Here is a 14,144-nt window from a genome sequence, read left to right on the forward strand (position 1 = left end):
ATTCCAGCTTGTGCTTCTTCCAGCCCAGCATTTCTCATGATGTACTTTGCATATAAGTTAAATAAGCAGGGTGACAATATACAGCCTTGAAGTATTCCTTTTCCTATTTGGAACCAGTCTGTTGTTCCATGTCCAGTTCTAACTGTTGCTTCCGGACCTGCTTATAGGTTTCTCAAGAGGCAGGTCAGGTGGTCTGGTATTCCCATCTCTTTCAGAATTTCCCACAGTTTATTGTGATCCACACAGTCAAAGGCTTTGGCATAGTCAATAAAGCAGAAATAGATGTTTTTCTGGAACTCTCTTGCTTTTTTGATGATCCAGTGGATGTTGGTAATTTGACCTCTGATTCCTCTGCCTTTTCTAAAACCAGCTGGTATTAAATATTGATTGACAACAAAGTAGTGGAAATACAGTAGAATTTGAGGGAAGAATTGTCAAAGAGTTTGGTTTTAGTCCTGGCTGTGTAAATAACTACTTTTGTGTTTTAGGGAGAGTCAGTTCTACTGGTAGTTTGTTACCATTTCTTGATTACTAATGAAGTTGAAAATCTCATATGTTTATTGGCCTTGGTATTTCTTCTTAAATGATTTGCCTGTTATATTCCTTAGCCCGTTTTTCAAGTGATTCTTGATTGTTTAGCCCTTTGCCCCAAAGAGGCAAAAAATATGTGAATAACTTTGTTAGGTAGCAAATTTTTAATCTCATTTTATTTAACTTTTTTGTCAGACAAAAGTTTAAAATTTAGTAAAGTATATTTGTTACTGTAAGGCATTTTGATTTCATGCTTCAGAAGGCCTGCCTCACCTCAAAATAAATATAACCTCTGCATTTTCTTCTAGTATGTATGTGTATATTTGGAAAAAATAGTTCTTTATATGGAATTTATTTTTGCAGGTGTTATGAAGTAGGGCTCTAACTTTTTCAAAGAGGTGACCAAATTATTCTAATACCATTTATAAACAAAATACATTTTTTGTTCAGATATGGAATGCAGAGTTTCTTGAGGGGAAAAAATTGCATACAATTTCATATTGAAGTACAGCTCAAAGTTAAGAATCATGATGGAGTTCTGCTCTATAATGGTTCAAATTTTCAAAATTATACTCACTTTTTATAATTCTCTACCAGTACCTACCCTCTAACTGATGGTAATTCATTAATAACTTGAAATTGCTCCTTTCAATAAGAATCATGACTTTTTTAACCCCCTGTTGAAACAAGGAATCATAGAGAAAATCTCTTTTCTTTTAGTTGTTCTTTCCCTTGAATGTTACTATTCTATTCCCCTGTTTAATCTGATAATGCTGGTCTTAAAAATAGAAGATCCAAATTCACAAAAATAGCTCAGCCAGTTTTCATCAGTCTTCCCTATTCACAATTAATATAAAAATTTCAATTGACCTGTTATTTGTCTTTTATGTTTCTTGCTTATGGACTAATACTACATATTTGTTATTGTCTTTTCTACTAAGAATAACTAATAGTTTGTGGTTAATAGATTAACTCAAACTAGAACAATGATTTTTCCCAAAGAATTTCATTCCTTCTTTGTCTAAAGAATAGAAGGGGAACTGAACCAGAAATTGAAACCAGAATGAACAAACCTTGTCTGTAGAGGTGATTTGGAATTTGGTTAGACTCGTGTGTGTGTGTGTGTGTGTGTGTGTGTGTGCATTCACATGCACATATGTGTCTGTGTATTTACTAATTTTTATTTTTCAATTGTTCAGGAAAAAGCCAAAACAATGTTGGACAACATGAGAAAACTGGAGAAAGAACTGTTCAAAGAGATGGAATCAATCCTTCAAAACAAGCATCTTCAAGTGGATAAAATTGTTAATCTTTTTCATCAGTGTACAGAAGATGAAATTAGAATTTATAAGTCAAATGTTAGTTCTTAGTGATCACATAAATGGTCAGCAATCATCCTCAAAGTTAGAATCCATTACTTTGGTAAATAATATAAACTTAGTTTGAGCAGATCTGACTCTTCTTTAATAGCATTCAAGTGATAGCATGGCTATTAAAACTATATATAGCTTTGATGAAATACTGAGAAAGGAAATAAGATTGGAATTGGACATATAGATCATGGATAGTCAGGTGTTGCTTCAGGTATTGATGTATACATTTTGTTAGCCATGATATCTTAAAAAAATCACAATAATGAAATGTCCAATTCTGCATAAAGCATGAAACATTAAAATAATGTATGCATTTATTAGTTACAGTAAGAAAGCAAATTTTTCTTTTTAGTGGAAAATATTGTCTCAACTAATAAATTTTTTGTGCTTTAGGCAAGTATTAGCCAGCTCTAGCAAAATTTTCTAGATTTACACATTGTTTTATTAGTGTTTTAATTATGCAAATTTTTTATTAAACTCAAACATGCTCTTTGTCAAGACTTAGCTGACCAGTGAGCTTTTTAGCTCTAATTATCTAGCATTCTCTCACCCATGCTCCTTACTTAGAGCTTTTCTGGGAGATCAGGACATGAAATAAGCCAAGACCCTAGGAGATACTGTTTTGGTGTCTCAAATCTCGCATCTTTTACTTCTGTTCATTCAAGGAAAACAGGAACAGGAATGGGATCAGTTCAGTTCAATTCAGTTGCTCAGTCGTGTCTGACTCTTTGCAACCCCATGAACCACAGCACACCAGGCCTCCCTGTCTATCACCAACTCCCGGAGTTTACCCAAACTCATGTCCATTGAGTCAGTGATGCCATCTAACAATCTCATCCTCTGTCGTCCCCTTCTCCTCCTGCCTTCAATCTTTCCCAACATCAGGGTCTTTGCAAATGAGTCAGCTCTTTGCATCAGGTGGCCAAAATAGTGGAGTTTCAGCTTTAACATCAGTTCTTCCAATGAACACCCAGGACCAATTTCCCTTAGGATGGACTGGTTGGATCTCCTTGCAGTCCAAGGGACTCTCAAGAGTCTTCTCTAACACCACAGTTCAAAAGCATCAATTCTTCTACATTCAGCCCTCCTTCTAGTCCAACTCTCACATCCATACATGACCACTGGAAAAACCATAGCCTTGACTAGACGGACCTTTGTTGACAAAGTAATGTCTCTGCTTTTGAATATGCTGTCTAGGTTGGTCATAACTTTTCTTCCAAAGAGTGGGATAGTGGTGATGAAATAGAAATATTAACATATTATAAACATTAAAATGCTATAATGTATAATGTGTTATGAGCATTATATATGAGTAATAGTATCTGTCCCCAAATTATAAAACTTTGTTAAAGTTACACAGAGATTACCAAGAAAGACTCAAAGTTGCAAATATAAACAAAAGAAAAATCCAACTCAAAATGACATGGTATTGGTTTCTAGAAATTTCTATTTTAGGTATTTGATTATACTGTCATATTTATTGATCACTAGCTCAGATGTAAAGAATCTGCCTGCAGTGTGGGAGACCTGGGTTCAATCCCTGGGTTGGGAGGATCCCCTGGAGAAGGGAGTGAATGGCTACCCACTCCAGTATTCTTGCCTTGAGTATTCCATGAACAGATGAGCCTGGGGGTCTACAGTCCATAGGGTTGCAAAGAGTCGGATATGAATGAAGCAACTTAGCATGCACACACATCATTGCAATTAGGATTGTTAGTAAAATACCGTGTTACTATTATTGCTAAAGAGTGCTCAGAAATTTTTTAAAATTTTCTCTTAAAAATCATCTGAGAGCTTTTGTCTAACGTAGGACTTCCATTACAAAAGAAAACTTTATCAAGTACTCAGTTAATTCTGGTTTGTCTTACATATAATTCAGGGATAGGTTCTTAAGTCATGAAGCACGTTAGCCAACCTCATGTGCCCCCTCTCTCTTTTTTAATATGTGAGGAAATGAAGGGTAAGCAGTGCAGTGGTTTATTGAGGCACAGAAATGTGAGTCTTATTTGTCTCTCTAGGGCCTGTATGTTTTCACTTTCTCCTTTGATACCATGCTAGACCAAACTAGCACCAGGCTCTTACCTGGACCACTGCAGTTAAGTTCTTCTACACCCATTTGTGCTCTTTATCTTCAGCCCCTTGGGTCACTGCAGCCAAAATGACCTATTAAAATTTTAAATCTGGTCATGAATTTCCCTCTGAATTAAAAAAAAATAGATTATTTTTAGAGCAGTTTTAGGTTTAAAGCAAAAGTAAGCAGAAGGTACAGAGTTGTCATGTACCCCTGTTCCTCTACCCTCCCTCTACCATCAACATGTCACACCAGAGTGCTACGTTTGTTATGCTTGATGAACCTACATTGACACATCATTATCACCCCAAATCCAGAGTTTACATTAGGGTTCACTCATTGTACATCCTATGGGTTTGGACACATGTATAGTGACATGTATCTACAATTACAGTATCATACAGAACAGTTTCATCGCTCTGTCCTGTGCGTTCCACCTATTCATCCGTCCCTTCCCCTAACCCCTGACAGCCACTCGTTTTTCATTGTCTTTACAGTTTTGGCTTTTCCAGAGTATTATATAAGTGAAATTCTACAGTATATAGCCTTTGCAGATTGTCCCTATATCTTGGTAACATAAGTTTCCTCTATGTCTTTTCATGGCTTGATAGCTCATTTCTTTTTAGTGAGGAATAATATTCCATTGTCTGGTTATCCTGGTTGCTGACATCCACTACTGAAGGGCATCTTGGTTGCCTCTATGTTTTGGCAATTATAAATAGAGCTGCTGTAAACATCTGTGTGCAGGTTTTTGTGTAGACATGTTTTCAACTCATTTGAGTATGTACTCAGGAACATGAGTGTTGGATATCATGCTAAGAGTATGTTTAATTTTATAAGAAACTGCCAAACTGTCTTCTAAAGTGACTGCTATCACTTTGCTTTCCTACCGGCAATGAATAAGAGTTGCTATTGTTCCACATCCTTGCCAACATTTGATGTTGTCAGTGTTCTGGATTTGGGCCATACTAATAGGTATGTCAGTTCACTTCAGTTGCTCAGTCGTGTCCGACTCTTTGCGACCCCATGAATCACAGCACGCCCATCACCAACTCCCGGAGTTCGCTCAAACTCACGTCCATCGAGTCGGTGATGCCATCCAGCCATCTCATCCTCTGTCGTCCCCTTCTCTTCCTGCCCCCAATCCCTCCCAGATCAGGGTCTTTTCCAATGAGTCAACTCTTCGCATGAGGTGGCCAAAGTACTAGAGTTTCAGCTTTAGCATCATTCCTTCCAAAGAAATCCCAGGGCTGATCTCCTTCAGAATGGACTGGTTGGATCTCTTTGCAGTCCAAGGGACTCTCAAGAGTGTTCTCCAACACCACAGTTCAAAAGCATCAATTCTTTGGTGCTCAGCCTTCTTCACAGTCCAACTCTCACATCCATACATGACCACAGGAAAAACCATAGCCTTGACTAGACGGACCTTTGTTGGCAAAGTAATGTCTTTGCTTTTGAATATGCTATCTAGGTTGGTCATAACTTTCCTTCCAAGGAGTAAGTTTCTTTTAATTTCATGGCTGCAGTCACCATCTGCATAGTAGTATCTCATTGTTTTAATTTGTATTTCCCTAATGACATATGATGCAAAGCACCTTTTAATATGCTTATTTGCCATCTCTGTATCTTCTTTGGTGAGATATCTGTTCAGATCTTCTGCTCATTTTTAGAAATCAAGTTGTTAATTTTCTTACTGAATCTAAAACTCTTTTAAAACAGTCACTGAGACAAGTCCCAATCCTTACCAACTATCAACAAGATTCTGCTCCCGTCTATCTTATTTATGCATTTGTCATGGGTTTTTTTTTTAAGTTTCTATTCTGCTCTTTCAGTTCCTTGAATGTGCCCAGTCCCCTCATCATGACTACACCCTCTGCCTGCATCATTCATTTCATGTGCTCTTTAATAGAGAGTTCTGCTGAAGCATGATTTCCTTAGGAAGTTTCCCCACACAAGGTTGGGTCTCTTGATACACACTTTCAGAGCCACATGAGAGCCTGATCACAAGTGTGATTAAATGTTTAACACCTCTCTCTCTCACAATTTTCCCCCACTGTTGTGTACTTAGTATTCAACATTATGTCTGGCACAAGGTAGATGCTCAATAAACATCTGTTAAATTAACATTTGAGGACTGATGGAAAAAATTTACACAGCCCTCTTTTCTGCTTGTAAAGTTGAGAATGTTAGCTAGACAATCCAGCTGTATAACTTGGAAGATAAGATAGCCTTTTATTAAGGTTGAGGTCAATCTGTTCCCTTTTTTCATAATCAAACGGGAATAATAACTCCCCAAATAAAGACAAGAATTATTAATGTTTATAAAATAGCCAATTAATTTATAAAACATTTTGGGAGACTTTATAAATCTGAAATGGTATTTGGGCTTTGGTCCTTGAGTGGGTAATTAATGCCTTGTGGTATATTTTAGAAAATTTAAGGTTTTCTTAAATTTCATGGGTTTCTTAAGAGTAAAAAATATAGTAGCTCAAATTAAGTGCTTTTTTGGTCAGTCCTTATGTGGTTTATTATTTACCATTACATAATAAACCAAGGGAATAATCTAATAAATGAGTATTTTAGAGAAAGCGAGTTCGATCTTTGATGAAAACATCAATTTATATATTAATTTTTAATGAAAATATTTACCATAGAAATAATTATGCCACCTAGAATTTTGGAAATCTAGTTCCTATTTGTAATTTTGCTCTAAAACAGGTTTTGCGGAGTGAATGTTTTCTCTTTTAGGCTTTTATCATAATAATTGGAGAAATTTATTATCCTGTCTTTTCCTGAAAAACGGTGATATTTCTGATCTTGTTTCCAACCATAACTCAATCACCTGACCATCTAGTTTAGTGATCTAATTTAATATTATACATGATATGAGGTATGATGGGGCAAAACTAAGCTGTATTCTGCTGCATAGCAAATGTGACATAATACTTTTACATTATTTTTGTGTTTTTAGTAGTTTACTGATCATTAATTATTATTCTTAAAATGACAAGCGCATTTAACCTTATTCTAAAAAATACTGAAATTTAAACACAAGTTAGGCATGGAATTACACATTGATAACAGAAAAGAACAACTGATCATGCTGAAGATTAGTATAAAAGTGGCAGCTTTTAATCAAAATTGTATTGGATAAGTTTTCCAGCTGTGACCCTACATATTAAAAATTATGAAAAAAATAAATATGTGAGGACTTTAATGTCATACTGACTCATGAATAAAAGGTGCTTATTGAGTGCATCCTTGGGCAAGGTCCTGTGCACAGGTCCCATTGGGTCATGAAGGATAGTCAGCCTCAAGAGATCTGCTTAAGGAAACATTGAGAATCTATAGAAAAGACCTCTCTGATGGCTTCTGCATTATTTGGATTACTCAAAGAAAAGACACTGGCAAAGCAAGTTAAAATAGGTATTTTATTGAGAAACTTGCTGTCAGTGAGCAAGTAAAAGTTACAAATATTTTTATTTAATAAAACTAGCATATCCTTAATTCTAAAAACATCTCTTAAAAACTTCCATTATCTGAAACTGCAGATCTTTCTGAGTCAGGGTTTTCTTTTAGTGCTTCCATGGAAAAAGATGCTTCCAATTCCCTTCATGCAAATAACATGTGTAATATGACTTGTTCACAAGCAAAACAAATTCCCCGCTTGAGTTTGTGTTGCTTGCATGCATATGAATTAGTATCTTTATTGCTATCACTCTAAGTCTCCTGGTACAGCAGTGAGGCTTTATCCTTACTCCTGAGCATTCTGAGAGTTATTATGTAGTCATTAAAAAAAAAAGTTACGTAGCAAGACAGTTCTGCTGAAAACCCCATTCCCTTATTAAACTTAAAATTGGTATAGATTAATACTACACATTAATGTGTAATTTACTCGTTAAATACCCTAGGCTTCCATGCAGGGTTTTTTTTTGTTGTTGTTACATTTTGTTGCATTAAAAAGGCAGTGATTTAACCCTATAAATTATTTTCTAAATGGCCTTTACATATGACACTAAAAAGTATGAGACAAATAAATATTTGAAACAGTTTTCAATAAGTTAAACCAGTACTGACACCTAGCAGTTAAGTAGAGGTTCAAAGGTCATGCGAATAGATGTCTCTTTAATTGACCGAAGGTAAAGCTTATCTGAGGGCAACATTTAATAATTTTCACATGTATAAATTTTTATACATGGATATTTAAAACTAAATTGTATATGTAACAGTAGGATGTTAGGTAAAGAATTTAAAAATCTTGACTTGAATTACATAGTTTCTCTTCTTTTTAACTGCAGGGAAAAGGTATAGGGTTATCCTTCTGCTCTGAGATGCTTTGTGCAAACACCAGAAATGATATTTCACATGGCAATAATTTTGTTGGCAAATTTAAATGCATCTGCTCAAATTATTATTTTTAGTACAAAAGTTAAAGATTAGACTACACTTCTGTTGATGGATTTTAGAGATAATAATATTTATGGAGGTTTTTATTCCCCTCCTAATGGCACAGATTACTATTTTGGATAGCAAAGCAAGAGAAGATGAACCTTAAAAAAAAAGTGCTTCTAGTTTTTAATGAGTACTATTTGCCGAGGAAAGGGGAAAAATAGAATAAGAAGGCCTCTCATTACAATCATTAAACTTCTTTTAGGAAATGCTATCAATAAGTGCAAAATGGTCATAATTTAAGGACCATATCCCCCCAGCAGCACACCTGCCAAATTTGGCAATTTAAAAGAATAGTAAATTGGATGTTGATTTTGAAATTATAGCACACAGTTGAAGAAGCAATGTTTTAAAATGTTGACATAATTATAGTAATTACTATATTCATTATCAGAACTTTAAATTTTGATTTGGTTCTCTTTTTTCTAAGTCAGTTTTCTGTGTGTTACACATACACGTAAAATCACAGAATATTAGCATGGAGAGGGAACATGTCAATTTTTACAGAGAGGCAACTGAGGCTCAGAAACGTGGTGATTTGCCAAAGGTCCCACAGCTAATAAGTAACAGATCTGAGGCTAAAGTATGACTCCATGTGGGCTTGTCTCCTTCATAACTTAGGTCTTAGGGGATGGGGATGAATGCTCAATTTCTTTGTATCTTTCCTGCTGGGGAATGTCCGCATTAATAGTGGGAGGACTCTGTTTAGGACTCTTCTGAAGAAATCTATAAAACAAGTACTCATCCCGAAATTCATATTCATTGGTGATATGCTGGATGACTCCCCCTTGCACCAGTCTATCTCCGTATATCACAGCTTCCCCACGGTCAGAGGCGAGGCCAACTTCAATGAGCCAGTTCACCAAGTCACAGCCACAGAAGGTCCCGGCAGAAGTCTTTGTACCACACCTGTATGTCAAAGGAATGATTCACCCATGTGTTCTGTAAATCTGGTATCAGAACTGCATGATGGAAGACAAGCCAGGAAAAACAGGAGACAGGGAAAGACAGCATGATAGTTAAGAGGTGACAGGGATGAAACTATTCTGAATATAAAGGGTTTGTTAAATCGCCTAACCCTAGAAAGATCTACCAGAGGAAAACAAAATATGCCATGCTTGTGAAAACAGAAACACTTAATGACTTAGATAATGTAACTGCATCAACAGAGAAATATTCTTTTTATAGTAGATGGTCTTTTATGATCAGATGAGTTCTGTAGATACCTATTACATATTTTATAAGTTATACTCTTAGTTAAAATACATAATTGTTTCAGGAACATTAAATAATATTTTTGAAAGTTCTCCCATGGATGGAGGAACCTGGAAGGCTACAGTCCATGGGGTTGCTAAGAGTCAGACACGACTGAGCGACTTCACTCTCACTTTTCACTTTCATGCATTGGAGAAGGAAATGGCAACCCACTCCAGTGTTCTTGCCTGGAGAATCCCAGGGACTGAGGAGCCTGGTGGGCTGCCGTCTATGGGGTCACACAGAGTCGGACACGACTGAAGCGACTTAGCAGCAGCAGCAGCAGCAAAAAGTGACAATTTTTACTAAGTTACTCAAATCAAACCTTAATATTTTCTGCTTATCACAGTGCCCACAAATAGCCTTCATGTCCTGAGCAAAATAATCTTATTGATATGATAGGAATTTGTTGCCTTATGAAGCAGGGAAAGGATAAGTGAGATCTGTCTTGCTATAAATATAAGAGTTTTTTTCATAGTTGTTGACTCTATTCCCCACACTGTACATTTCATCCCTGTGATTCATTTATTTTGCAACTGGGAGTTTGTACTTCTTAATCTCCCTCACCTACTTTCCTCCCTTCACCCTTCTCCCCTCTGGCAACCACTTGTTTGTTGTCTGTATCTATGACTCTGTTGTTTTGTAATGCTTGCTCATCTGTTTTGTTTTTTTAGTTTCCACATATAAGTGAAATCAAACAGTATTTATCTTTCTCTATCTGACTTATTTCACTTTGCATAATGCCCTCCATGTTGTCACAATGGCAAGATTTCATTCTTCTTTTGTGGCTGGGTTATATTCTATTGTGTATATATATGTATACACTATATATATTCACACACACACACAATATCTTCTTTATCAATTCTACTGAGGGACACAGGTTTGTTTGTTGTTTTTTTTTAATATCTTGGCTATTGTAAATAATACAGCAGTGGACAAAGGAGTGCACATTCCTTTTCTAATTAGTGTTTTTAATTTTGGGGGGGTAAATACACAGAAGTGGAATTGCTGGATCATATGGCAGTTCTATTTTTAATTTTTGGAGGAATTTCCATAAGATTTCTCAGATTATTTTTAATTTTTAAATTATAAACCTACTTCTTAATTATTTAAATTTTGTCTTCCTAATGCAAATACATGAATCTGTCCACAAGCATTAGTCAAGCTGTAAAACCTAAAGTGCTTGACAATAGGAAAACAGTGGCTGAAAAATCAAGATGAAATGAGAAACAGGTGACAAAAACTTTTAAAACATTTAATCATGAATATAAATTAGCATTTCATATAAAAATTAAAAAGTTAATACACATGAAACAATTTCTCAAGTACATAAATATTATTGTAACATCAGTATTTTACTTAGTAATAGGATATCTTAATTTATGCTTTGCAATGACAAACATCACTTTGAACAAAAGCCTGAATATTACATCCCAAGTCTGAGCCTTCTTCCTGCTTGTTGATTTTAAATATATAGCCCTACACCTTCTAATCCGGACACCAGCTGCTTCATATTTGCTTCTGAGGACTGATCAGGCAGTACAACTGCAGTCTAGGAAGTTGTGCAGAGTGACAGAGGACTGGAGCCAGCCTGTGCCCGTTCACCATCTGGGACGGAGGCAGCCTGGCAGCCCTGCAAATGGCAAGAGCTATGCTTCCTAACAGTCAGCAGTCAGAGTGGGCCTGGTGGAGCTAACACAGAGTTCCCTCTCTTAATTTGACAAAGCAATTTTAAATTGTTGAAACTATCCATAGATTGTACTTTGAAATCATTGTGTTTGGCCCTTTAGGGGTGGGAAACTCATTTTTCTTCATAGCTTACCATTCCCAGAAACTAGGCTAGGCCCATTACATAGATTTTGTTATCTAATGCAAACAACCCCCAAGAGCTAGATATTTTAAAGAGGAAGAGAATTAAGGTTTGGAGAACTGAACTTGCCCAATGTCACACAGCTAGTAATCTCCCACAAAGTGACAGATCCAGGGACTGAGTTTTAGTGTTGGTCTCCACCCAGTGAATTCCCTTTCTACTAGCAGAATCAGGATACCTTCTGGTTCTAATGAAATATAGTGGCATAATATATGTAAATAAATTATCCTGAATGGTAATTTTCATAGATTTTCAACTTTTCAGTTACAGAAAAAAAAGTATTTGCTTCTTTATATCATGTTCTGTTCTTTTCCTGTTTTTCGACAACCAAATATATTGGCACTAGAACATTTGCTTATTCTTTCCTGCTGTATACTCCATGCCTGAGGATTAGAAGAATAAATATGATGTCAAAGACTAAAGAGTAGGACTTGAGGTCAAAAAATAAGCAGCAGAATTAATTAAAAGACAGAAATTTCACTTTACTTTCTTGATAATATCATTAGTAATATGAAGTAGCATATTACTAGCATATCCTTAGGAGATAGGGAATATAAAATCACTTCTAAATACAAAATTCAAAGTTTTGTGAGAGATATTAATGGCCAGCATGAACTGAATGTTAATATTCTGCTATATTTTGGTTCATTCTAAAGTTTCCATATTTTATATGGAAATCATAAATGGCATTTAAAAATGTAAAAATTAAAGTTATATGGCTTTTATAAATGCTGTTTCTTAAACTATAAACTGACCTATAGCTATTTTAACTTTTATGTGTATATGTGTTATTGAAAATAACAAAGTTAGTTACAAGCATGTTAGCCTATCACAAACCAAAATTAATCATCTAATATATAATTATCTAGAACCTGTACTTACCTTCTTTCCTTCACAATGTTTTGGATACAGAGGTCACGGTGATAATGGATAAATTGTTGACAGGTCATTTTTATTTCCTCAGGAACAGAAGAATCCTTATTTTCTGCTGTTTCTTTACTGTTCCATAGGAATTCAAGTCTGAAAACCAAAAATTTTAGGATGAAATTTTTTAGGAAAGAAAAGCCCTGAGAGAGCTCCTTCTTGCTTATCACTCCGTCAATATGGCTGTTCCAAAGCTATCATTCACCACAGCTGTCATTTACAACACCCAGACATCTTAGTCTCTGAAGCAGAAATATATTTAACCTGCATTTAGTTTCCTGTTCAGAGCAGGCTTGGGCAGAAGACTTGAACATTTTATAAACCCTCTAGACATGTTTGAACTATTTCAGGATCTACCAAAAAATGAAGTTCCTTATTCTACATTCTGTAGTTTTAAAATGCAAAAATAATATACAGCGATCAAGCGATTTAATTTAATTTAAATTTTAATTTACCAGAGAGACAAATAATGGGATATAAAGAACAATTCTCTTTTGCCAACCCAGACAGCAGATCTGTTGACTCTCTTAAATGATCCACATCATGAAACTAATGACTAAGCGCAGTGACTTTCCTATTACGCCTTCTTCTTTCTTCAAAGCATTGTGACCAACCCTAGCAGCTACATTTCAATAATGATGATGGAAAAAAGGAGAAGAAGAGGAACCATTTACTGGGCACTTTTATATAGCCTATAAGATAAATTCCACTAGCACTTCTAGTTTCTATTAATTTTGACTTTGAAAACAAACAAGGAAGAACAAAATTTCTCCCCCATCCCCACTTCCTCCTACCACGAAGGTGAAGTGTTCCCACTTCATTATTTTTCACAAAGAAATTCCTGACCTGAATTCAAGAAACTCTTCACCAAGCCAGTTTTAAAGAATGAAATTTAAAAAGAAGAAAACTTGAGTTTTCTATAAATTGTCAGTGTGATAGAAAAATCCTGTTGTCAAAGGAGAAAGACAACCAAATATAGACCTTTGGGAGCATACCGCCTCTTATTTCCATTTGCAAATACATTTTCAAGTTTCATTTTATTTTATATAGTTAATGGCATAGACAGAAGTCAGTTTTCATCAATTCCTATTAAAATGCAAATTACAATGTTGGATTATTGACAGCTCTTCTGACATTTTCCCTGCAGTTATATATAACAAATATGTGAATCAACAGAAAACCTTTCTATGGTGCTTAGGTTAACCATTCTGTAGTCTCCTAGAAGTTTCTAAAGGCTTAATTAAACATTTAAGTATCTTAATAAATGGCTTTGTCATTACCTTTACAGTTATAGCTTTATTTCAAAACTAAAATTACCTTCTTTTGAAAGGTAGGATGATTAAATGTTTGTCCAATCCAAAGATGCCAAAGGAAATAAACCCCTATGGAAGGAAAAAAAGGTTATTATTTTATGAGCTCTACAATAAAAGTTTAAGACAGAAATGAAAAACTTTAGTGCTTGGGGAAGTAAACCTCTGGTGATTAGAGCAACATTTTAAATAGAACACACAGGCAGACTCTATAAAGTTCAGTGCCTGATGGCAGGTACAGTTGACTCTCTATATCCACAGGTTCTGCATCTATGGGTTCAACCTACTGTGGGTCAAAAATATTTGGGGAAAAAAGTTCCACAAATTTCCAGAGAGCAAAAGTTGAATTTGCTGTGTAC

General features: G+C 35.4%; 2 protein-coding genes across 11 annotated transcripts in view; one reads left to right on the forward strand and one right to left on the reverse strand.

Moving 5' to 3' along the window:
• The window catches only part of SCRN3 (secernin 3), a 36,802-nt gene extending 29,605 nt beyond the window's left edge, over window positions 1–7,197 (forward strand). For all 4 annotated transcript variants that reach the window (XM_086359011.1, XM_086359026.1, XM_086359034.1 and 1 more), the window contains one exon: window positions 1,731–7,197. In XM_086359011.1, coding sequence (XP_086215137.1) covers window positions 1,731–1,901 — 171 coding nt within the window. In that variant the 3' untranslated portion in view covers window positions 1,902–7,197. The remainder of the gene's footprint in view (window positions 1–1,730) is intronic.
• Window positions 7,198–7,387: 190 nt separating this feature from the next.
• The window catches only part of GPR155 (G protein-coupled receptor 155), a 40,279-nt gene continuing 33,522 nt past the window's right edge, over window positions 7,388–14,144 (reverse strand). For 4 of the 7 annotated variants that reach the window (XM_086358899.1, XM_086358910.1, XM_086358931.1 and 1 more), the window contains 3 exons: window positions 13,793–13,857; window positions 12,434–12,571; window positions 7,388–9,333 (listed from right to left, as the gene is read on the reverse strand). In XM_086358899.1, coding sequence (XP_086215025.1) covers window positions 9,042–9,333; window positions 12,434–12,571; window positions 13,793–13,857 — 495 coding nt within the window. In that variant the 3' untranslated portion in view covers window positions 7,388–9,041. Of the gene's footprint in view, window positions 9,334–10,922; window positions 11,935–12,433; window positions 12,572–13,792; window positions 13,858–14,144 lie in introns of those variants that run through there. The other 3 variants (XM_086358955.1, XM_086358942.1, XM_086358952.1) reach the window with 1 other exon arrangement.

This window comes from Bos grunniens, chromosome 2, assembly GCF_055505025.1.
Source record: "Bos grunniens cultivar Pamir isolate PY7600 chromosome 2, Bosgru_T2T1.0, whole genome shotgun sequence".
Taxonomy (NCBI): Eukaryota; Metazoa; Chordata; class Mammalia; order Artiodactyla; family Bovidae; genus Bos; species Bos grunniens.